We start from the raw sequence: 24,767 nt of genomic DNA on the forward strand, positions 1-24,767 counted from the left end.
ACCAAACCACTACGTTTTACCAAGTAATCTCAGCCTACTGGTTTCAATCCTGCAGGGCACAATTAAGTAGGTTACTAGGAGAGTTAGCTCCTAATACAAAATTTGTTTTTTCCTTTTTCTGTAAGAAACTGCCATAGAAAGTAGCTACATTTTGCACTCAAGTTTCAGCATGAGACAACCAATTTTCTCCTTTGTGCCTGGTTGGTTATGATTAAAAGCATTTCTTCTATTTTTGCAGCAGCAGCTCAGAGCCTGGGAAGGTGCTCTATGCAAAGAAACAGTCTAGCACAGCCTCTCTTGCTTCATCTATATGTGTGGCAGAATTATTTCTCTCAATGTGAATAACATTCACATTCTTCATAAATCAAGGATATCACACAACTCCACTTTCAAATCCCAACTGCTGCAAGTCTCACACATATGATAAATGGTCTCTTCTAGCAAGAAAAGTAAAACGTGAGGAAGAATCGTAGATTCATAGAATAGTTTGGGCTGGAAAGGGCCTTAAAGACTGTCTAGTTCCAAGCACCCTGCCACAGGCAGGGATACCTCCCACTAGACTAGGTTGCTCAAAGCCCCATCCAACTTGGCCTTGAACACTTCCAGGGATGGGGCATCCACAACTTCTCTGGGCAGTCTGTTCCAGTGCCTCACCACTCTCACAGCAAAGAACTTCCTCCTATTATTATCTGATCTAAACCTACTCTCTCAGTTTGAATCCATTCCCGCTTGTCCTGTCACTATATGCTCTTGTAAAAAGTCCCTCTCCAAAGCAAAGAAGTAAGCACAAAAGCAAGCAAGTATTGCATCATACTTACAGGGAGCAGACTTAGTTATATAATGGAAATATCAGCACTAGTTACGAGGTTGACACAGCAGCAAAGATCTGCTGATTGTAGAAGTCATATGCAAGCCTAGAAGATGGGCAGAGCAGCACTGCAAGTCCAGGGGCACTGCCATGACCTAAACAGGGTCGGAAACAGGTGATCTTCAAGGTCCACTTCCAACCTTCCAACCCAAACCATTCTATAAATTCATGATACTCCTTCTACTGATGCAATGCATCGAAAAAGTGCTGAACAGGGAAGCTACACGGAGGTAACATCAGTGAGGTAGAACTAGCAGGATTCAGTATTATTATGCTCCCTCAGCACTTCAAGCGTAGCCAGTGCCCCTCCCATGCGAACACTTGGAAACTCCGACTGCGGGCTGCTGGTGCACTGCTGTGAGACAGCCGGGGTGACTAACCCTTTCACGTACGTATTGAGATTGCACGATTAGGGGAGCGAGGCATTGCCCTGACTTACATCTGTCCAGGGAAGGGGCTGACAGGAAACAAACTGCACCAGCGGGAGGTGACAAGGGTCAAGTGCCCCCTTGCCCATAACGCCCATTTTATATTCGGCGCGCGCGGCCCCGCCGCCGCCACGAGACCCCATTGGCCACGGGGGGGAGGGGGCGGGGCTCGGGTAGCTGGGGGCGGGCGGGGCAGGCAGGTGCGCATGCGCCCTTTACTCCTGGCGGCGGGCTCGGGGTCACGCGGCGGGAGCGGCGGCCGTTGGTGCCACGGCGGCCGGGAGGGCCCAGGCGGCGGCGGCGGGTACGTGCGCGCGGCTCCGCTCCCTCCCTCACTCTCCTCGCCCGCTCCCGCCTTCTCGCGGCCGCTCTCCTTTTTCCTCCTTTCGCGCTGTGCCCCCTCAGCTCTGGTGGACCCTGCTGCGGCCCCGGCGGAGGCTCCCAGTGACCGAGCAGGCTCCGAGCCTCTCGCATGCTCCGTCCCCCGCGTTGTACTGCGGCTGAGCCGGGGCGAGCGCGGCGTTTGCACTCTGCTTTGGCTCTTGTCCTTTCGGTTTTAGATCTCGGCTTCGTGTTGGTCATCCTCTACGTTTTTCCTCTCTTTGGGAGTGTGTGTGTGAGAACCTAGCTTGCTCCTTAGTTACATTGATAAACTTCTGCTTTGTGGCTCAGGCGCTGAGTGAGGGGGGGCTGGCAGGAGCCATGGTACTTCTGTCCCTGTTGATGCTGTAACAAGCTTGGGATTCATTGCTTTAATAACCTTGTACCGAGAGTATCTTATGGATAATTACTTCGGCTTTACACCTCACCTGATTTCTTTAGAGTTTTGCTCTTTTATCTGTGATATTGTATCTATGTCTAAATATACTAAGTATATATACTTATCTTAGTATATATATCTAAATATATATACTTATCTTAGTGTATTTAGACATAGATACAATATGGTACATGATACTGAAAATAAATTTTTCCAGGTGTCACATGTTGGTTAAATCGTTAGAGCGGTGTGAATTGTTCATTAGTAAAAACCTTCTGGTTTTTTAGAATTAAACAGTGGCTTTTGAAAGTCATTGTCACAACCAAAGACTTTCAAAAGTCTTTGATTTGTTTTGTGAGAGTATTTTCAGGGTTATAAATATTTAAAGATACAATAAAGTATTGGGGAGGGGGTGTGAAATTTTGGAGTAGGCTGCATATCTGATGAAGAAGTCCTTTTTTTTTTTATTTTTGTGGAGATGAAAATTATAATAGCAGGGAAAATGGAAGCAATCCGCAGAACCAGCAGATTCTGATTTCACAGTGAAATCTACAGGGAAACAGAATTTGAAATGGCTGTGTAAGACAGCTTGAATAAAAAAATTGTCAGTAAACAATTTCAGCTTTCCAGTGAAATGCTTGGCATGCAAACTGTTAGAGTTTCACAGTCTTCAAAGCAGAAAACCTTGGACTGCAGCCAAAAACATTAACAAGCTCTGTACAAGGGCTATGAGAATATTTCAGTACAAATCACCTAGGTGACCAGTCTGCTTTATTGTGTGGTGTGCTTTTCAGTAGTTTGTGGGTTTGTTTTTTAAATCTTCCCAGGAATGGGTATGGTGTTCTCTGTTCACTTTGCAAATGTGCATGGCTGGTCCACAAAGTAGAATGTGATACTATTGCAGAGTTTGGTACATAGCTCAGAATAGCTCAGAAACAGTACGTTTTGTGACTGTGACAAAGACAGTGCCAGTGTTGTTGATTATAATTAGAATCATAGAATTGTTAAAGTTGGAAAAGACCTCCAAGATCATCAAGTCCAGCTGCGAGTTGGAACAGATGTGAACAGTTGTAGCTCACACACTTGGATACCACGATAGATTTGGCAACGTTATGGTAATGCCAGTTTTTTATAGCTGGTTTACCTATGTAATTTATGCACAATTTCTGTTTTTCTTTGTGTTGTTCTCATAGAAGTTGATTATTCATGATATCCAAAGATGAAGAGGAAAGTTACAACAGCTGGGAAATTGAGGCATAGTCCTAATGAAGAAGCCATGCTTCTGAAAGAAGAATATGAAAGAAGAAGAAAACTGAGGCTACAACAAGTATGTCTGTATTTTTCCATGGTTTGTATTTCATGTGATGCTATAACAAATAATTTAGAAAAAATCAACTGAAAAATAATTTAATGTAAGCTAAATTTCAGGGTAGTAGTATTGTAGAATCATGGAATTGCTTAGGTTGAGAAAGACCTTCCAGATCATCAAGCCAACCATTAACCCAGCACTGCCAAGTCCACCACTAAAACGTGTCAGTAAAATATTTTCTGGCCAGATGGTTAATGGAACAGTAGATGAGATGGAAAACTGGAAGGAGGGTGGACTTATGTTGTGGAAAGTCTTGCTGCAAAAAGTATTGGGGTTTTTTGAGTTGCTAACAAAACATAAATGCTATTTCTACAGGTTAGAGAGCAGCAGAAGTATATTGCCTTGCAGATAAGGCAGAAGGTAAAGCAGAGGAGAGAAGAACAATTGCATCAGTTAGAGGAGGCACTGAGAGCTCAATGGCAGAAAGCACAGGATCAAAAGATGAAAGCCCTGGAAGAACTGTATTTATCAAACTTAAGAGCAATTGGTGAGGGTCACCGACAGGCCAAGGAGAATGTAAGTAAATACAGTATTAAATTATTGTGTTATGGTTTAACCCCAGCCAGTAACCAAGCATCACATAGCTCACTCCCCCACCAGTGGGGCACAGGAGAGAACTGGAAGGGGAAAAAGGTTGAAAACTTGCAGGTTGAGATAAAGACAGTTTAACTGGGAAAGCAAAAGCTGTGCACGCGGGCAAAGTAAAACAAAACAAATTAATTCACTGCTTCCCATGGGCAGGCAGGTGTTCTGCCACCTTCAGGAGAGCAGGGCCCCATTACATGTAACAGTGACTTGGGAAGACAAACACCATCACTCCAACTCTCCTCATCTTCCTTCTCCTTCCCCGAACTTTATATACTGAAATGATGTCCTGTAGTGTGGAATATCCCTTTTGTCTGTTTGTGTCAACCTGTCCCAGCTCCGTTTCTTCTCAAATTCCTTGCCAGTGTGGCAGTACAAAAAGCAGAAAAGGTCTTGGCTCTGTGCAAGCACTGCTCAGCAATGACAAAAACATCACTGTTATCAACCCTATATTCATAACAAATCCAAAACACAGCCCCATACCTCTGCCAAAACCAGCACATGTTGTCAGAGGAATTTTTTATGTTCTTAAAATTGCAAGATTGCTGTTTAGTTTTGTTTTTTTAATAGTCTTAGTTTTAGAATCCTAATACCTAAACAGACAACTTTTTTAAGAATGAAAACTTTTTAGAAATGGTTATGTAGTTTTTTGCAGATGCCTTTTCACAAGACTGCTCTACAGGCCTATCTGCTAAGGCTTTTGCTATGCAGACTTTAAAGGTTGTTTTTTTTGCATTAGGTTGTATACATATATTATAGTGTATGTTTGTGCTTGACTAAATTGCATATGGTGACTCCTTGTCTCAATTATGGCAGTAATATACTAGCTTTTTCTCTAACCTATATCTTGTCTATGGTTAAGATAATACACTTAACATTTTTTCCCTTCAATGCTCAAGTGACATGGAAAGCCTTGGTAAGAGCTTCAGAGGTCTTTGACTAGACTGCAAAATGATGTCACTTTTTATTCTGTACCTATAAAGTGGTTTCACTTTCTTTAAAATCCTGTAACTTGTGTAGGCTCTGTTTGAGAGATCATTGTGGCTGTTGGGTAGAAATTTTGTATAGATTTGGCTCTGAACTGGGTTTATAGAAGTCAGCCAGTGGTCCCACGGATTTCTTACATGAATTTTGCAAAGTAGCTTACTTCCTGAATTGGTCAGGATCTTTAACACGAGTAAAATAGCATTATGCCTTTCCATATCTGTGTCTTTAAATCAACTTCTTTGTAAAGTCCTTTCCAATGCTAGGATGGGTGAGTTTTTGAAAGACTGTGGAAGCAGTGTCATAAAAACGGAGAACTAATGATAAAGAAATGTTTCTGTTGATACATGACTGTTGCAGTTAATGACTGAAAGGTAGTAACACACTTTTTCTACACAGTCCGCATTTGCTAAGCTGTGTATGTATGTAACTATATCTATATTATCCTCTTTATCAAACTGATGCAGAGAGAAGCTGTGGTTTCTACATCAATATTTGGTTAAATTGGCTGAGGAATGTGGCAGGTTTGCTGCTGTTGGTGGTAGAGAGGAAGAGAATAAAGATGGCAGAAAAAGAAAAGTTATTATTTTTACCCTAATACAGTTAGAAAGTCGTTTCTAGGTTGTGCTTCTTACCAGCAATACGTAATTTGAAATATCACACTGACAGTATGGGAAGTGAGTAAAATCTTGTATTAAGTGCTTACAATATTTTATTGTTAAGGAACCTGACTTAGAAGCTCTGGCAAAGCAAGCAGAAGAAAGGAAACAAAGAGCAGAGACGAGACATAGAAAAGCTCTGAAAGAGCAGAAGTGCCAGAAAGAAAAAGTTCTTCATGAGCAAGCCCGGTATGCAATAGATGTTTAGTTTTATTAAGAATGCGTTTTACAGTGTCACAAGGTGAAAGGCAAAAATTTTGATGCTTGGAGCTTTTTCATACTTGAAATTTTATGGGTTAGAGAATTAATGGTCATGGACAATGCTTGTGGATTTTGATAAGAACTGTAGCTATAAAACCAAGACAAAAATGTCTGGTATACAAGCTGGCCTTATAGACTCTCCATGAGTGGGGGAGCTTTCATCCCCGTGTTGCTATTTTCAGTCAAGCTTGTTGGCTGACAGCTGTTCAGTGACATGAAGTGAAATGTTCTCAGGCCAGTTCCTGATGAAGAATTACCCACTTGAAGAAAAAGACTTATTGCATTAGTCGTGGTCTTCCTTGTTAGGATTTTTTTATTAAGCAGATTGGACCAAAATTGAGCTGGCATGAAAAATTATCTGTGTCCTCTTGGGGATAGTTGTGCTTGAGTCGATCTGAGACCTGTTGATTAAATAGTTAATTTTGTTGAGACCTGTTGATTAAATAGTTAATTTTGTCTACATTTGAGCAGTTAAAATCTGGTGAAGTGACATGGGTGCTTCCTGCAGAAGTGGAAAACAGGGATTTTGCACTGTTCTTTAGAAGGTTGCGTGTATTAACATTTTTGCATTACTTGAAATTAATTTTTAGTGGTGCCTTCCAGCGTAAGTTCTCTTGACTTTTCAGTGTGCTTTTCCTTATGTCTCAAACATTCAGTGCAGGTACATCGAAATCTGTTTGGTTTTAGGTTTGCTTTTTATTTTGTACAGTGCTCTCACTGTTGCTTGAATATTTGAATAATTTTGCTTCTTTTTTTTTTTGGTTTGTTTGTTTTGTTTTGTTTTGGTGGGATGTTTGTTTTTTTTCCCCGAAGACGAACAGATGCGCGGAAACATGCTCTGGAAGTGGAAAGGCAAAGAGCAGCCAAAGTTGCAAGCCTACCACCCCCTCCACCACGTCCTTTTGAGGTATGTATCCGTGATGCAATAGTGATCACAATTTCAGGCTACCATGTAATGTAATGATTTGTTTACTGGTCTGACTCCTCACAGCAGGATATCTAAAATTGGTATTTGCATACTGTAAGGAGAATGGTTCAGCAAAAAACAAGAGAACTAATGAATTATGTATTAACAGACTTCATACTACTAGACTTTGGTATTTTACTTCTGATCTCTTGTTAGGTGTGATTTTTATTTCTTGTCATCTGAGATCTTATTTTTGTGGTTAACGTGTCTTTTTAAACTTTTTTCATTATCTCATTTTCACTTAGTAGCCACAGTGGTATTAACTCTACAATGATCTTTCTCAGCATGTACACACCTCCTCAGCTTTCTGTCACAATGATGCAGTAATAGCTTTTGGTTTAGTTCTGTAATAAAGACATTACTACCTTTTTAGCTGCGGGGTTTTTGTTGGTTTTTTTCGTCTCCAATTTCTTTGGTTCTTGTAGGGAATGCTAAATATAGGGTAAGCTGTTTAATTTTGATAGGAAACCAGCACTCAAGGCTATTGAGGAGGCTGTAACCTTTTTAGGGGTAACTTTGTACCTCCATCATACTGCTTTGATTTTACAGAGATTCTGCATAGGTGTAGAAGCTCCTGTAGGACTGCAGATCTGTGCTGCAGAAGGAACATTATATACATTTTTCTTTGGAGTTAACTTTTAGTAAGTTTAATATAACAGAACTTCATTAATGCAGAGTTTAAGTTGCCTTGTCTGCTGCTGTGCCCTTTCAGACCATTGGGTTCAGGGATTTTCAGACCATTGGGTTCAGGGATTTTCAGACCATTGGGTTCAGGGATTTTCAGACCATTGGGTTCAGGGATATTCAGACCATTGGATTCAGGGATATTCAGACCACTGAAAAGGAAAGGAAAGGATTGAAGTATACTTATGCCTCTCACAGCCAGTGAAGTTATCAAAACTTTTCCCAGCAACATCCAGCACTATGTACAGGTTAGGGTGCGGGATGATGGAGGTTGGTATTGTATCTGGAAAAACCAATTAAGGTTTGATACTCACAGTTTGCAGAATGTTTAGAAGGAGTATCTGTATACTTTCATTTGCATCCCTCAGTACTTGCTTTCCGTAGGTCTCCTCACTGTCTGTCCAAGGATTTTCATATTATGGAAGTTGGATATGAATGAGGATTAAAGCAAGTGTTGGAGTGGTAAAGTTTGGGGTTATTTCTGGTGAATTAAGTACATGCAATATTGAAATTTAGAACATTTGGAATAAGAACCTGTATAATACAGTTCAGGTAAATTCACACACTCCTTCATGCTGCTGTTTTCCTCTACATTGTTCCAGGTGTAGAGGAACGTTCTCCTCTGCGTTGTTCCTGTTGTATCTGCTGTAGTGCAGATGAAGTCTGTATCAATCCAAACTTTGAGTCTTTATTTCCTGCATTTCAGATGTTTCTGTTGCTCAGTTTGGCATTGTTGGAAAAGCATGAGGTGCTGCAGCATTGCTTTCTAGAAACTTTTGCAGTTTAGGATGTGTTTTATGTTGCATTCTATTTTAAAAAACCCCACAGGTAGTCACTGCAGATAACCTCCATATTTGTAGATGATGTAACAGCTAAAATGATATGGTAGTTACTATTTAATACTTTTTATCTAGCAACATCAGTAATGCATCTCTGCTTCTGTTTTATAAACACAGAATTTTCTCCTTGTTCTTTAGTCTTTTTTCACAAGGGTAGCATTAGACTTTGTTTTAGGGTTTCCCCAGGTTCTGGTACAATTGAATTTGTGATTGTGTTGGATGACAGGTCTGGGTCAGTACTCTGTTTAAGTATTGCAAAATCATAACTGCCTTTCCTAAAATCAATGTGAAAAAATTAATGCATTTCCACCTATGAGCAAATGTCATTTACTTGCCTTTTCAACAAATGTGATTTTTAACTGGTTTTAGCAGAGTTTGCAAACATCTGGATTTTCTACAATGTGTGGGTTTTGTTTCTTTTATGAAGTTCATGCTCTGATAAGGGCAAATTGAATCAGTAATTCTGCAGACATCTTGAGTTTTTGTTGAGGAAAGAGGCTGCTCTGTTTCAATATATCACAGTGTGTCAATTTGTTTCATTTAAAGACTGGCTGACTGTGAGCCTTTTTCCTAGTTATTGTATCTGTATGGATTTTAATCCTTTTGTGGTAGGCTTGTGTTGCTGGGAGGGCACAGGGTGAAGAATAAAGTTGTTTTCTTCAAAGAGTTGTTGGGTGCCATGTACTTCATGGGGTAAAATGTTAAGTAATTGAAAGATGAGAAATTTTATTCCTGTTTCTCTTTTGAGAGAGAGAAAACAAAAGATATTGACTGTTAGTTTGGGGGAGGTAAATCTGGGGCTTTATCTTGTAGATGCATTACTGAAAAGGCAGTGAATTTGAATTGCTTAACTTTACTCTAAAATTTTGTGAATTGCAGCAAATTACAGGGTCATCTGCATAACCACACTTGTTTTCTTGAATCAATTTGCATAAGGAGCTTATTGAATATAACTATAATCATAATCTGATGCTTTGTTGCAAGAAAATTGACTAAAATTTTATAAAATGGAGCTAGGGCCGTGCTGTTCATTGGATGATTACTTGGAATATAAGAAACACTTACTGAAGATACTCCTATTATTGTTACTTTGCCCAGTTACAAAAGAAGTATTTTTACTCTATTGCCATAAACAATTTTAGTTCTCAGAAAGATGGATTTCAGGAATTGAGGCCATATTTATTTAGACCAAATGAGGAGTTACTTAACTGAAGTTAAACTGTAAATACCACTTTATTAACAAGTGTCACAGAGTTCTTGTAAACTTTTTTCTTTAATATGATCTACTAGATTTTTATGTAATGAAAATAAACCCTAAAAAGTGTCACTATACTCTTATGGAGTATTCATAGCATTTGTAGAGTTGGGGTTGTGGCTTTTATTTTGGTTTTTTTCCCCCCCATTTCATGATACATTGCTGCTCCAGTTTTGCCAGATTTAAGTATGAGATTCCTTGCTTTTTGGGGGCAGTAGGGGGATAGGGGAAAGGAGGGAGGAGTTACAAAACCTTGATGCAGAGTATGGTATTTTATTCAGCCTCAGTTGCTTTTGACATTAACTAGAAAACTGTAGCCTCCAACATAATTCTCATGTCTTCTTAGCTTTTGAATAAAATTCTGAAGATTTGATTGATTACATGTAATTATTAATTATTGATTTGTTAATTTTACATTTTTAAAATAATTCAGAAGACCGGTTTAATTGTACGTTCTGAAAGTAACACAGTGCAGGGCGAGCAGGTGGTGATCTGGCTAATGAGGTTTAGGCATGGGACTTCTCTGTTTTCAGAGCTATAATCAGTATCTACAAGTGTTTTGCTTAATGTAGAACTGCTAAAATTCTATGTCTTTTATTGATTAAGAAAGTTAGCAACTATTTTTTTTCCTGCTAGAATAACATGCATTTACTTAAGGACCATAAAATAAGTTACTGAAGTTCTGCTGTCAAGGCTAAAACTAGTTTCAGCAGTTGAGGGCCCCTCACTCCATGAAAGACATTGAGGTGGTGGAGCATGTTCAGAGAAGGGCAACAGAGCTGGTGAATGGTCTGGAGCACAAGTCTGATGAGGAGCAGCTGAGGGAGCTGGGGGTGTTTAGCCTAGAGAAAAGGAGTCGCAGGGGGACCTTCTTGCTCTCTACAACTACCTCAAGGGAGGTTGTAGCCAGGTGGGAGTTGGGTTTTTCCCCCAGGTAGCAAGTGACAGGACAAGAGAAAATAGCCTCAAGTTGCACCAGGGGAAGTTTAGACTGAATATTAGGAAAAATTCCTTTACAGAAAAAGTTGTCAACCACTGTAAGAGGCTGCTCAGGCAAGTGGTAGAGTTCCTGGAGATACTTAAAAGCTGTGGTGCTCAGGGACATGGTTTGGTGGACTTGGCAGTGCTAGTTGGACTTTATGATCTTCAAGGTTCATTCCAACCTCAATGATTCTGTGATTCTTTGATTTTAATTTAAAGACTTCACTTTCTATAGTCTTTTTAAAATAGTAAGTGATAATCAATATTAAAATTTGTATGCCTAATCTTATGCAGAGATAAGTTTAAGATATTCCTGAGACTTAATGCTGCTCTTTGTGTATGTGCATTTGTTTACAGTCATGTTAGTTTTAAAACACTCAGGCTATGAAACTTGCTGTTTTAGTTAATGTGGACCAGAATCTCTTTTAGGGAAAAATCTGAGGAAGAGGAAGCTGAGAGAAAATTAATGGAGGGGATGTTAAAGAAGTACAATGGCAGGTCTGTATCAGGGCTTAATTAGATGTTGATACTTTTGGTCTGTGTTTGGCCAAGCCACCTGTGAGAGTTTATCTTTTTCCTGCCAAGTTATGAGAAAACAAGCACTGATAAATGGGAACTTCCTCCTTGAAGGAAGAGTTTGGTACAAGCTACAGTTAATTGGTGTCTTATTATTGGCTGACCGCCTTCCAGGGGCATTTGAAGGAGAAAGTGAAGAGGAGGAGGAGGATGAAGTAAGCCCCTAGACTCATTTAGAAAAGACCCCCTGAGGTATAGCACAAAAGCACGGGGGAATTCCAAAGTACACACGCATGCGCAGTAGAGGTACCACTGACATAATATTGGGAGGGACTGAAGGCCTCTAGTTGGGCGGTGCTGGCCACACCTGCCCAGGTAGACGTCACCAATTAATTGTATAAAAAGCAGATAGCTCATGCTGGGAGGGAGAAGTAAGCTTCACATCAAAGGACAATGTTACCTTTTGTGGGGACACCCGCCATCTCATGAGCCTGCCGACACTCCAAGGATGCAACTTCTGGTATGGATAGTTTTAGGCATTCTGGGGTCAGTAAGATAACTTCATAAGCAACTTCTGGGTGACTGAGGGAGTCGTAATGAGGGCTTATTTTTCTCCTTCTTCCTCTCTCCTGGGTTTTTTCGTTTTGTTGGCCACCTCTTGATGATAAATATTGTTTTTTGTTGACCTTTCAATGGTCTTTGGTTTCAATCTCGGCATCCTTCAGAACTCTCCCTGGAACACAGGTCCTACAGAATACTAAGAATACCTAACCTAGCTACCTAAGTACTGAGAACATCAGGCTGAAGCCAAAGAAGAGGGAGTGTCTCACACATCGTTCAGACTTTCAGAAAAGAGTTGAAATGTGTACCCAAAATATTAAAAAAAAACCAGCAACTTAGCATTGTATCAATTGACACTTTGCAGTGAAGTTACAGAAAATGCTCTTTGGTCAGCTGATAATTGGACATAATGGTTCTGTGTTTCCTAGAGCAAGTCTGTACTTGGGAACTGTTACTTTGCTGTTAGGTGTAATTATATTGTGGATCAGTGGTTGCCCTGCTCTTAGGTGAGTGTGACAGGTGTTGTAAGTGGGATTTTAGTGCATTAAACTCAAATGCTTTTAAGTTAGTGCTGTTGGAACGTGACACTGATGAATGTCTGTTTGTGTGGAGGAGTTTGCCTAAGACTTTTAAATGCTCTCAGTTGTTAAAGCCCTCTATATCTACCTTGTGCTGATGTGGTTTATTAATTATTACATGTATAAGTTTTAAACAAAAATATTTTCAGGAGAGAATTCGGGGGTGTGAATTTCTTTTAATAATAATATAACTTTACAGATCATGTATTTTCTGTTTAATTGCTTTGCTAGAGATACTGTTCTGTGATACAGCTGTAGTTGTACTTTTCTTCCTAGACAGTGAAAAAGGTTCCTCTGGTGAAGCCCTATGGTTCTGGCAACTTTTCTGTTACACGTTACCATATTACTGGAGCTTATGTGGACAGAGAAGTGGACGAAGAGCAGGTGATTAACTCCAAGTGTTTGTGCTACAGGCTTCCTTATACGTTGCTCTACATTGCATAATGTCTGGATATCAGCTATTTGGTTTTCTAGAACTTGTTTAAAGGTATGAAGTTATATAAAGCAGCCGCTACGCAATTCACTAAACAGAATCTTAGGGCAAACTTGTAAAGCCTGTTATGTGCTCAGTCACTTGGGGGATCACACCTGACACTCCCTCATAAACAGACCTCTGTAAGAAGGTGAGTTCACAAGACTGGCATGACATTTGAACATCCAAATTGGAAGATTTTTGGCTTACGCTGAATTAATAGTTGCGATTACCCTGCTCTTCTTTCTTCCCTTCTTCTTAGCAATGTCCTCCCAGGTTTTACCTTGTATTTGTGTTCATCTGTTCATGCAGTCAACAGTTTCAGCTTGCCTAAAAGGTAGAAGTCTAATCTGGAGAAAAGGAGCAATGAATAGATTTTTGCCAAATAGGAAAGACAAAGGCCAAAGTCTGATCAGATGAAGGGGAGGACCTGGAAGAATGAGAGATGGAGCAAGAGCTTAGCTTTTAGAGGTGATTTTTGAAAAGTAAACCAAATAACAATTTGTTTTATTAGCAATGCGAGACCATATTCTAAGTTCCTGTTCTGGATCAGCCTGTTTTAGACTAGAAAAGGTCTCAAATTTTTTTTTTTATTTTTCAGTGCATTCGTGAATTTTTAATTCATAAACTTTTAGGTTTTCTTGATATTTGAAGGAGTAGATCTAAACAATAGCAGGGGATACTGTATATTGCTCAGCTTTGTCATGAAAAATTCCAAAGTGGTAATTTTTTAGCCTTGCTTACATGGTATGATCTTTTTTTCCTTAAGTATTTTTTAATTTTCATGTTGGTAAGATTTTCCTCCTTTCAAAATTGCAGATTGTTTCTGGTTTCCTAAAAGAGTTTGAAAATGCTTCTGGATTTTTTTTCCCCTTTTTTAAAATAAAACCGTGAGGGTAGAAGTACTCAGTCTGTGTTATCGACTGTATTATTCATTTTACCATGTATTATTTATATTTACCATGTAGGAAAAATAACCACTCTACTATAACAAGTAAATTGTGCAAATGGTCGTCCCCAGTATAGCTTGAAACTGGAACAGTTGGACACCTAAACTTATGAAATATAGAAATACACATTTCTTTTCCAAAGGTAAAAAATTGATTTGGTCCTGCTTTCAACTGAGGGTTATAAACATTCAAGGGTGTTTATATGGCATTGTATGTCTTTTATAAAGTGCTTTTGCTGCGGAATTATTCATTTATTTATTGTTACATATGCTTTAAACTATCAAAGAACTTCGTGGACTAAACTATTGATTGACTGCCAGCCAGATGCTCATTTAGCTGCTGAAGAAGAAGGGAAACGTTTGGAGGAACTACATAGGGAAGCAGAGAGGGAGAGAAGAGAGCAGCTTGAAAAGGCACATCTCAGAGGAAGTCATGCCTTGAAGAAGGTCCACTTGGCCAAGGTAGGCAAAGTAGTTATGCCTGTTTTTAATGTCAAAATGACCACTGTTACGTTGTATGTAGGTGTAATAAAGGAATACATTTACAGGAGGAAAATTAAAGGACTAAATGAAGTTCGCAGAATGTCTTAGAAAAAAAAAGCAAATACTGTTTGCTTCTTTTGGCATCTGGAAGGAGTGAGAATGAAAGAACTGTAATTTTTGTTATCTGAATGTTTGACCAGCTATTAACCAATAGGTAATAATCAAGCTAAACTTTCTTAATAGGTGATGAGTTCTACTTTTCTACATCAACTTTAGTTGGAGTTAGTTATTCTGTACTTCAGGGGGGAAATAGTTTATTATTAAGGCAGTAACAGGCTTTTTTATTTTTTAAAAACTTTTCAAAGTTTTTAGTTAAAGACTGAAGTTCAGTTAACATGCAAGTCTAGAAATGTTGAAATTGTTTCCTTTAAGAAGGAAAACCTGAACTATTGGTAAAGGTCTTTGTACTGAAAACTACACTCAAAAGTTGTCTGTTACCTTCACATGTGTTTTTGGTGGCTAGAAATAGCAAAAGCTTCCTGTTTTATCAGCTGAAATATGATTGGCCTTGAATGAGTAACCAAACTAAAATGGGGAACTATGGAAATATTAATGATGCTCCTGAAGTTAAAAAAAAAAAAAGCCAAAACAAAAACCCACCAAACTTCAACTTTTTTTTTTAAAAGGTCTCATATATAATCATAGCATGCCAAAGAGTACTTAGTTCACATCTTAAAAAGTAGGAATTGCTGAAGTATATACTAACAAAAGTAACTTGCCAAGAGAAGTATTTGTTTACTTTGTAAAGTAGAAGATTTAATTTTGTTGAGGAAAGTTGGCCTACAAGCATACAGTCTGATCCTTTATTTAACATTAGATATTCTAGGTATTGATGACTCCTGTGTCTAAAGGTCAGATACAGCCTTTTCCTGAGGAAGCATTTTCTCCCTAGAATAAGATTAACTTTGAACATTAAGGATTAAACAGACATCATGGTAACCAAAGGGATGCATTTTGTCAGTCCTGATATATGACTGTCTGAATGTGAACACTAAAGGTTTATGTTATCCCTTCTTTATACTTGAAGGACAGGGAAAGGCTACTGGAAGAACTGGAGCAAATGCAGAGTATGGATCGGATGCGCAGAAGGCAGGTTGTTGCACAGATGCCACCTCAGCTTTTAGTGCCAGCATACAAACGCCTGGAAGTAAAAGCAGAATGGCAGAGAGAACTGGAGTCTGCATTTGAAGAAATGTACAGTGAAGACAGGAGTAAGTAATTTGTTGAAGATTGCTGAGTCTGGTAACCCAGTAGAGGAGAGACTGCTGCAGCTACCTGTTCCAAGGTCCAGCTGGTAGCAAGGCAGCGTGTGCGTTACAGTAGGTACACACACAAACAGGCTTTCAGTACACGCAGGCCGGCATAGATAACACAGCATTCACATTAAACACGAACAGCACGAATGCCCTCTTTCTGTTTACTGCTCTGGTTGATCAGGATGAAAGACTGTTAGTGGGATGTATGTGATATGGATCCCTCTAGCACTTAGTCTTAAACATTCAGTATATCTAGTAATTGTCCTCTGCATCCCAGATCTCTGTCTACCACACTACGGATACTCCAGTAACAGTAACTGGATAGACACCCAGTCTATCCAGTACTTCATCCTGGACCCTGTAGCCTTCCAGTTACCTCTCATATCCATGTACGCACTCAAATGCACACATGCTCAAATACGTGCTGTGGATCACTCAGTGAGTAGCTTTGGACACTCGCTCTACCTAGCAGCTGGCCCTTGATCCTTACTCTCCCAAGTTGCCAGCTCCTGGGGATGTGAATCCGCAGGGTCTGCTGCTCCACTCCAGTTGTTGCTGCACAGGCCCAGCTGAGCATGTGAACATATGCACAGACATGCACATGCTATGAATCCCTGTGGGAACTGACAGTGAAAACTCGGTCTACCCAGTAGCTGACCCTGGATCATCTTGTCTCGGAGATGCACACAAACCTGCTGACAGGTTTCTTAGGATCCCACAGTCTCCCTGGTTGCTGGCTTGAATGCTTGGATCTCCTGATCCTTCCATTTGCCAACTCCTAGATCTCCTGGCCTCTCCAATATCCAGCCCAGTCTTACGGGTGCTCCATACGTAGCTCGTAAGCCTCTTAGGATTCTTGCTGGCTAGTCTGGCTAGTGATTTGCTAGTCACTACATGCTGATACTCATACCTACATAACATTCCCTCATTATGGCCTCTGCATTTAGCAGTGCTCTAGATGCAGGTGTGCCTGTGACTTTCGGTCCCCACTCCAGTTGCTGGCCTTTACACTTCTGTGCACACACATGCATACAAAATACAGGGTTCCTCACCCAGGATAACAGCCAGAAGTGGAATTTATGGAGAAGACAGGACAGACTGTCAGGCATGGTGCATGACCAGACAGGTGCACTGACTGTCCCATTTTGTCTCCTTATTCTTGTATTTTTCACACATTTCTTCTTCCCCAGACTAACTTGATCCTTTCTTTTCCCTGCCTTTAGTTCCTCCTCTAAGTATGTATAAGCATACAATCCTGAGGTGATCTTCCCATGTATCCCACATCCCTTGTAGGCAGTAGCACCTTTAATTGGTAAGGTGATCATGGCAGAATTTCTGTTGTGTATTCTTCTGGGATTTCACACCTGGGCCATCTGATAACTCTCCAGTGGCAGCTTTGTGAGCAGATAGGTCAGGATGTGTCTTTTCCTTGATAAAGATACTGGGATCCTGTGTAATTGTTCCTGTGAGCTGTTTTTTGTGTAAAGATGAGCCTTTATCACATCAACTTTTATTTTGAAAGACTGCATATTCCAGTGGAAACCCCTATGGAGTTTCTGAATGAATAGATGGCTAATGATCTATACAGTTTTGAATCTTCTACTTTTGGGAACAAAAAAAAGGTGGATTAAATCTGTTGCGAAACAAGATAATGATATTTGAACTTCTTGGGGATTTGTATGTGAGTGTAGTGTTGCAGTCTTGTTTGCTTTGTATTCCAGTTGATCATTCTGTGTCTTTGTGTTCTTTTAATTAGACATGAAAGGAGACCTGATTTTGCATTTTGAACCACAACCTTTGCCAGTCCCTTCTGACAGAGTTCAAGATAATGATCTTGATATCTCTTTGGAGCAAGAATCTGCTTGTCACAGTCAACCAGAGCCTGCTTGTGATATTCAACTAGAATCAGAACATGTAATAGAAGAGGAGGTCCCTAGTGAATCAGAAAGTAAAACTTCTAAACTTCATATTTAAATTAAACTTCTTATATTAGAAGAGATTTAGTTCAATATATCAAATAAATAAGAGTATTAACTAAAATGTCTTAAGTAGTAAAATTTCTTACTGTGTCTGAAATACTTCAGTATCAAGTGGTTTATGATGTTTATCATGGATGATAATACCCTAATGATTATGAATTTAAAAATGAAAATGTGACTTCTTTTTCTAATATATGTCAATTTGTTAGTATACTAACAATAATTTTTAATTGTTTTAAGAACTACACTGTTAGTAGCCATAATTATTCTGATATAGTTAGTATAAATTATGGAATGATTCTGGTGTATGAATTTAAATAACTATTTTCCATTTTGTGTTTTGAAATATTTCAGAGTTTAAGCTTGACTTTGTTTGAAAGTCTACTTATTGTATGTCCTTTATGTTCAGGTTTGTGATTGAGTTGCTCCATATTGTGAGTAGGCTGCAAGAGATGCACGTGTGTGTACTGTTTGCTTGTGGCATGTGCAGAGTAATGTGATGTGAACAAGAAGTGTGTTACTGAACTTTGCTGCTTGGCCAAGCGTTTTTGCCATATCCCTTTGTTGGCACAGTCTGGTTTATGGTTTATGGTCTGTGGTGCATTGTGTTGCCAGTGCTACTACAAAGGAGAAGGCAGGAACATGAAGGCAGGTGGGGAAATACTACTGCTTGTTTCTGCAATAGTCTGACTGTGAAACACTGCAACTGGCTTAGCCTTTCTTTTTATAGCTTGCAAAGACAAATTACTGCTTCCCTCTTGCAGGTAAGAGAAAACATTGTTAAGCTTTTAAAAATATACCTGAACTATTTGTCCCACTGTGTAAGCGATAGAAAAACGTTTGGTTTTTTATGAAAATATTCATGACCTAAAACTCTTAATAGTATATTTTCTTTATAGATCAAGAAGAGGCAAAAACTTGCCAACCTCGGTCAAAACGTGCTTTAAAGAAATTGCTGAACAAGATTAGAAGCCAAAAAGAAGAGTGGACATCAAAATGTGAGAAAGAGAGTCAAAGTGAATTTGAGACTATTGAATCAGGCACAATTGCTAGCGAAGAGAGACCACTATGTGATTTAGAACTTGACAGTGAGCAACAGAAAAATACAGTATGTAAAGCCAAAGGTACGTAGTACATACTTAAGGGGGGACTGTGACAAAACTGTTTAATGCACTTTCAGTGTTAGTGTTTTGGCATGTTGACTGAAAGTACAGTTTTCTTATCTGTGCCCACAAAGCATTGTGGATTTGTTGAAACCACAAATAGGAGAGGTTTTGGTTTTTGGTCTTATGTCCAACTTGCCCTTTAAGACCTTGTGGAGAACAAATGTCCAAAATACCTTTCTGTCTTTTAAGTCTCACCCAAATTGTTGTCATACTTGGTGTTGCCCTGCTTTAATAGGTGCTTGCCTCCAGGAATAGGATTCTAAGTGCAAAACTGGGCATTGAAGCTCTATACCTGTTGAACTAAAAAAGCCAGATTCTTTGGAGAGAGTCACAGCTAGAAATGCACTAGATAAGCATGAGCTGATGTGTGTGGGTTTTTTCTGCTTCTAGGCACCATTCTGAAATGGCTTTTTGTAAAATTGGAATTTATAGCAATTAGACATTCCAATTTGTTTGGCAGCCAAATCATCTTGGAGTTACTTCCCATTTTTATCCTTTGTGCTCTTCTGGTTAGGCTAGTGCAGAGATTGGTGATCTTGTATGCCATGTGGGATTTCTGAAGTGATCAAGTTGTGGCAAGTTTTTTTTGTCTTTTTGCTCTTGTAGGGTGCTTGTTTTGTAAAACACTCTAGAGAAATTTAGTTCAATCATGTACATGGATATGCCAGCATAACACTTGGGGATTGGAGGGTGCAGCATGAGTGAAAACATGCCTTAGGGGAAAGTGTGCTGCTATTTGAAGCGAATAATACAGGATTAAGACTTGCTTTTTGTGCGATAACCAAGTGTTAGATAATTTGCCCTGAGAGTGCCAGTTTTAGACCCTCTCTGATCTAAGAGGTTAATGTGTGCTTTTGATTCTTCAGGATGATCTTGCTACCTGGGCTCCCAAGTAATCTGTTAGAAGTCATCTCCAGTCCCACTGTAGGTGGGCCATTACTGTATATTCAAGAAAGACACGTGATAAAGAGCCATTAAAGACTTAAATAATATAAAAACCTGATTTTCGAACTTATGGAGACAGGCAGAGTAGTGGGATGGAGATATTTTTAAGAGCAGCTTAAGCATTTTGTTTAGAGATATTGGATAACTGTGAAGCAAGATGTAAAGAAGATCCAAGGCTCTTTCTGACTGCCATTACAGTTAAATAACGTGTATTTTAGACTCTATGTTGGAAAATATAGTTGCAGATGAAAATTCGGTTCTAACCCATCCTCAAGAACAAGCAGCTAAAATCAGAATGGAAGAGGAAGCTAAAATTAGAATGGAAGAGGAGAGACAGAAGTGGGTAAGTGTGTCTGTACCTATTACTATCTCAGCTATAGTGTAAAAAACATGATTTACAGGAGACTTTCAAATGCTTCAGGTTATACAGCAGTGATAGCTGCTTTTAACAGTTAAAATTTTACTGTAACTTTTGCTATACTTTTTAAAAATTACGAAGCTGTAGCTGGAATTTAGAATAGAGTGGAAAACCCCAGTTTCTTAAAATCTAGCAAGTCCTATAGGCAAGATATGTAACCTTGTGGTTAATTGAGAATCCCAATTGTACATTAATACCTTTGCTTTATAAAGGGAGGATATAGTCAACAATACACAACTCAAAACTTTACTAACTCTGTGTAATACTGCAGGAAAGTCTAAGGGATTGTGTTTATACTAGCAGGAAAAACATACAAACCTTGAGTCATTTTTTTAAAAATTAACTAGGAGACAAATGCAGAAAGCTTTTTGTGTCTCTGGAAACGATACATGTATTATATTTAGAAAATAATAACTTAGGGTACTATTTCATTATATGTATCATATTTTCATTTTTGTTGTACCCGTAGAGACCTGCCAGCCACTATATGGTTGTTTATCAATTAAAAGTTGAAATTTAGGTCTTAGTGCAGAGTTAAATTGTAGAGTTTTAAGTTCAGAAGTAAAGGAAATGAAAATTTGACAAAATAGTAATATTTTGGAAAAAAAACACAACCGCAAATCCTCTATGAAACTGGCTACTTTCTTTAACATTCATTTGCTCCCCCTTTGCACCTGATCAGGTATCTTAATGTGTCCACATTAACTGTTCTCAGGTCCAGCTTTTTCCCGCATTCCTCTTCCTGATGTCCCTGTTCAGACTGGCTCGTTAAAGGCTGTTGTCCGTTTCATCTTTGCCAGTGCTTTGAAATTTTTCTTTGCTTCCACTCTAAAAGCATATATGCTGTTGCTCTGCGTGGATCTAAGTGAATTGTAGCTGATAGGTACATGGAGAGAGAATAAATAATATTCAAAATAAACAAACTACTTCAGAGGTTTATGGAGTGCTCTCAAAGCTATTTCAGAAGTTTTGTAAGGCTTGAGTTAACACACTTAAATGTGATGAAAAGCTCTGTACAATGCAAAATAAATTTCTGAAGTCAATTTAAGAAAAGGACTTCTTTTGTAGTCTCTGAAAATCATAATGTATCTTGAATGGTTAGATTCTGATTTTATCCATTCTGTTAATTTGAGGATTCAGGGACCGTTAAAAATATTGAGCCAGTAAAATAAAATAATTCTTGTAAACTTTGGAACTACTTTTAAAGGCCTCTTGCAATTTGGAAATGCCTTTCACAAGCAATAGGATTTCTGTTGTAATTTGGAACAAAGTTGTGCGTGATGATGTGTATGAGGGGTCTGATTTCTTTGTCATTCTGTTCTAGAGATTCACCCTCGTTTTTCTTTTCAATAGCATGAGAAAATAGAGCAACAGAAACAGGAGCAGCTGGCCTTGCTTAAACAAATAGAAGAAGAGAAAGCACGCCTGGAGGCTGATTTTCTGAAGATCCAAATGCAATCCTGCTTGGAGGAGGCTAGGAAAAAAAAAGAAGAGGAAGAGCAAGGTCAGCTGGTACAAAGCCACAGTCTCCCTTCTACAGATCAGCAAAACCAAGTGGAACATAAGGTGAAGAGTTGTAGAAAATTGTTTGTAGGTTTTTAATTATTATTGTAATAAAAATTAAGAATGCTATTTGCCAATTTTAAATTGTATCAGCTAAGAGAGTTTTTATTTCTTAGGCTGTAACAGAAATTTGTATATATTAAAGCTTCTTTTTCTAACCTAGAGGCTTGTATTTCACATAGTATCACTGGATCTGAGGGAATGGCATGAATCTGTGTCAGGGGAGGTTTAGGTTATATAGTATGAAAAATGTTCTTCACCCAGAGGGTGGTTGGGCTGGAACAGGCTCCCCAGACAAGTGGTCAGAGCACCAAGCCTGACAGTTAAGAAGCGTTTGGACAATGCTCTCAGGTACATGGTGTGACTCTTGGGGCTGTCTATCCTGTGCAGGGCCAGAAGCTGGACTTTGCTGACCTTGTGGGTCCCTTCCACTCAGGATATTTTATGATTCTTTGACTACTGTATTACCTATGCATAGTAATACAGTGTGTGTTTAAAATACCTATTAGTACAATATAAACAGAGTCACATAATAATTATGCATGTAGTCATAATCATTTTCAAGAAGGAAAAAAGAAATCGTAATGAAAGAAAAGGACTAAAAAAAGTCTATCTGTATGTTTTTGTCTGTCTAAATCTCAAGCAGATACTTATAGGAGAGGAATTTATGGAGGATGTTGAAGGTAGGTAATTTTTTTAATAGAAAAGCTTGAATCATTTGCACAACCTGTACTCCTCTGAGAACCTGATTGCCTTGGCAGTGCAGCTCTATTGGATTGTTGCTCCCTGAGTTTGCTGGATACATTTATCTCTGAGCTAAGTTGCTGCGAGCACCATTGGCTTTGATGGTGTATGCTCGACTTGCCAAGAGAGACTGTAGCTGTAGGCCATCTGTTCCAGGAACTCCTTTAGTTTCATTGCCTCAGGCTGAAATCTCACTGATTTCAAGTGGTGATACAGAGTGGCTTCTGTAAACTTAGGAGAAAGAACATACAGCTTAAGGTTGTTCCTGTAATAGACTTCTGTGAGTTAGTTGTGTATGTGCAAAATTAAATTAAAATTATAATTACTTTATTTTGATTAGACTGGAAATACTACTGTATCAGAAATTAGGAGTCCTAGAGAAGACAGCCATTTACAGATGGTTCGTAACTTTCAACAACGTCTCCTACAGCAAAATAGGTAAATAAATGCCATTATGAAATGTAAGCCTGTTTCAAAGTAATTTGAATTTCTTTAATTATTGAAATTGATGTTTCTTTTTACATCACTCTGAAAAGATTCATGTTGTCTTTCTATTGAGGCTGCACAAACAGACTATTGAAGCAGCTAGAAAGCAGCTACAGGAGTATCAGAATACACTGAAGCACAGATACTTGTCTCCTTCTGCAACACCTTCGAGCTCAATGGAAACAAAATCAATTAATTTAAAGCCTGTCTCAGAACCACTCCTACAGAGGCAAAGAGTGCCGCCAACACAGTACCAGGCATTGGAACAAGTTAATGCCCAAGAATATGCGCGGTCATTACCAGCACTTTCAGGAACATTGCATGTGTTGGAAAAACCATCTTCACGGAAACAAGAAGAGCAAACACATAATATTTGTCCTGGCAAACCTGTGCAGTTTCCAGAAGCATCAAAATTGAAGCACAGAGAGTTTCACTTGCCGTGTTACTGTCCTTCGCAGGAACAAGTGGGAATGTTCAAAACCTCCAGTAATCACATCACAGAACCATCTCAGTTCCAGTTGCCTCCAGAGTCAGTCACAAAAGATGTCAGTGCAATCAGAACACAACTAGAAGCACACCGACAACAACACGTTAGATTTTTGTTGCCTGCAGAAGGTTCCTTGGAGTCTCCAGAAACAGTACACTTAAAAGAGTCTTCTCAAAAGATACCTTATCATCAAACAGAGATAGAAGCTGGAAAAGAGCCTCCACTTAAGATACCCCTCATACCAGCAGCAAAGGGATCTTGTGTAGTTCAGACAGCCTCAGTTGATTCTTTGGCCTATCAGCAGGGATCTGTAGAGAGCACCAGCAAAACAAGCCCTGAACAACCCTTCAGTCTTTCTCAACCCATGACTTTAGCACATGACGAATCTAAAGCCCAGAGTGTTGAGGAATTCTTGATATCAAAATCGGGAGATGCATCTTTGTTAAATTACTCTAGTATATTGAATTTAAGGGACAGAGTGTTGGCCTCATCAGAAAGCATCCAAGCTCAGCAAAAGTATTTGAAAGACTTGCAAGAGAAGCTAGATGCACAAAGAGAAGCTCTTCTTTCTAGACAGAAAATGCAAGAACAAGTACTTTTACAGAAGCAAGATAAATTGAAGGAACAGATGCAGAGACAGCAAGAGGCTTTGAAAGAATTTTTGAACAAGCAGGTAAACTTTATAAATGCTTTACATGGGGAATCATCCAGTAGGTGATCAAGCTTAGGAGTGAATGCTAGCAATTAGCAAAGTATCCCATGGAGTCTTGATAGTTCTAGGTGATTTACCATAATCAAAATTTTAATTAGGACTTGTGATTTGTAATCAGTAGTTCTTCTCTGTAAGCCCCAAGAGCACAGTTTTGTTCAGTCTGACAAATACTATGAATGCCTGTGCTTGGTCTCTGAACATAACGCCTGTTGAAATTGTTAGATTGTCCGAAATATCTGCAGGTACAGTCTTCATCTCTATAAATGCAGCTCTGTGTGAAAAGCAGCTCTTGTATTAAAAATACTTAAGCAATACCTGAAAGGATATCATAAGCATCTTGAATAAATTATTTTTAAAGCTTGTCTTTGTGTGTACTTGCTAGGAAATTGGTTTGGCAGCTGCAGTCTTGACTTTGCTTTTTCTCAGTAACTGAAGAAAAGTCGAAGTTTATTTTTGAGTTTCTAGAAAGCCTCCTTTTGCCTCCCCCTGTGTTGTTTTTTTTTTAAGCAGAAGGTATTTTAGGAAAATAATTGTTCCCTGTACTTCCTGTCTTTTGATTTTTCAGTCTCCAGGCAGCTAAAATTCATGAATTTAGGAGCTGAAAAACTAAAAGCAGACTTTTCAGAAATTGTTCCTATTAAAAATGCTGAGTATTCTGATCTAACCTAACAAAGGTCTTGAAAATGAAAATAATTGTGCTTTAGCACATTAGGTTTGTAGAGCTAAGTAAAATACCTATACATCCAAATGTT

General features: G+C 39.0%; 1 protein-coding gene across 12 annotated transcripts in view; it reads left to right on the top strand.

Moving 5' to 3' along the window:
* Nucleotides 1–1,551: 1,551 nt before the first annotated feature.
* Nucleotides 1,552–24,767, top strand: part of CEP295 (centrosomal protein 295) — a 43,308-nt gene continuing 20,092 nt past the window's right edge. For 5 of the 12 annotated variants that reach the window (XM_017837802.1, XM_017837807.1, XM_017837809.1 and 2 more), the window contains exons 1-14: nucleotides 1,568–1,600; nucleotides 3,250–3,383; nucleotides 3,741–3,941; nucleotides 5,718–5,842; nucleotides 6,728–6,821; nucleotides 12,572–12,679; nucleotides 14,038–14,178; nucleotides 15,287–15,470; nucleotides 17,272–17,463; nucleotides 18,394–18,618; nucleotides 19,824–19,948; nucleotides 21,377–21,589; nucleotides 22,671–22,768; nucleotides 22,890–23,976. In XM_017837802.1, coding sequence (XP_017693291.1) covers nucleotides 3,276–3,383; nucleotides 3,741–3,941; nucleotides 5,718–5,842; nucleotides 6,728–6,821; nucleotides 12,572–12,679; nucleotides 14,038–14,178; nucleotides 15,287–15,470; nucleotides 17,272–17,463; nucleotides 18,394–18,618; nucleotides 19,824–19,948; nucleotides 21,377–21,589; nucleotides 22,671–22,768; nucleotides 22,890–23,976 — 2,901 coding nt within the window. In that variant the 5' untranslated portion in view covers nucleotides 1,568–1,600; nucleotides 3,250–3,275. The other 7 variants (XM_017837803.1, XM_017837808.1, XM_017837804.1 and 4 more) reach the window with 7 other exon arrangements.

The sequence above is a fragment of the Lepidothrix coronata genome, unplaced genomic scaffold, assembly GCF_001604755.1.
Source record: "Lepidothrix coronata isolate B3197 unplaced genomic scaffold, Lepidothrix_coronata-1.0 Scaffold310, whole genome shotgun sequence".
NCBI classification, from domain to species: Eukaryota; Metazoa; Chordata; class Aves; order Passeriformes; family Pipridae; genus Lepidothrix; species Lepidothrix coronata.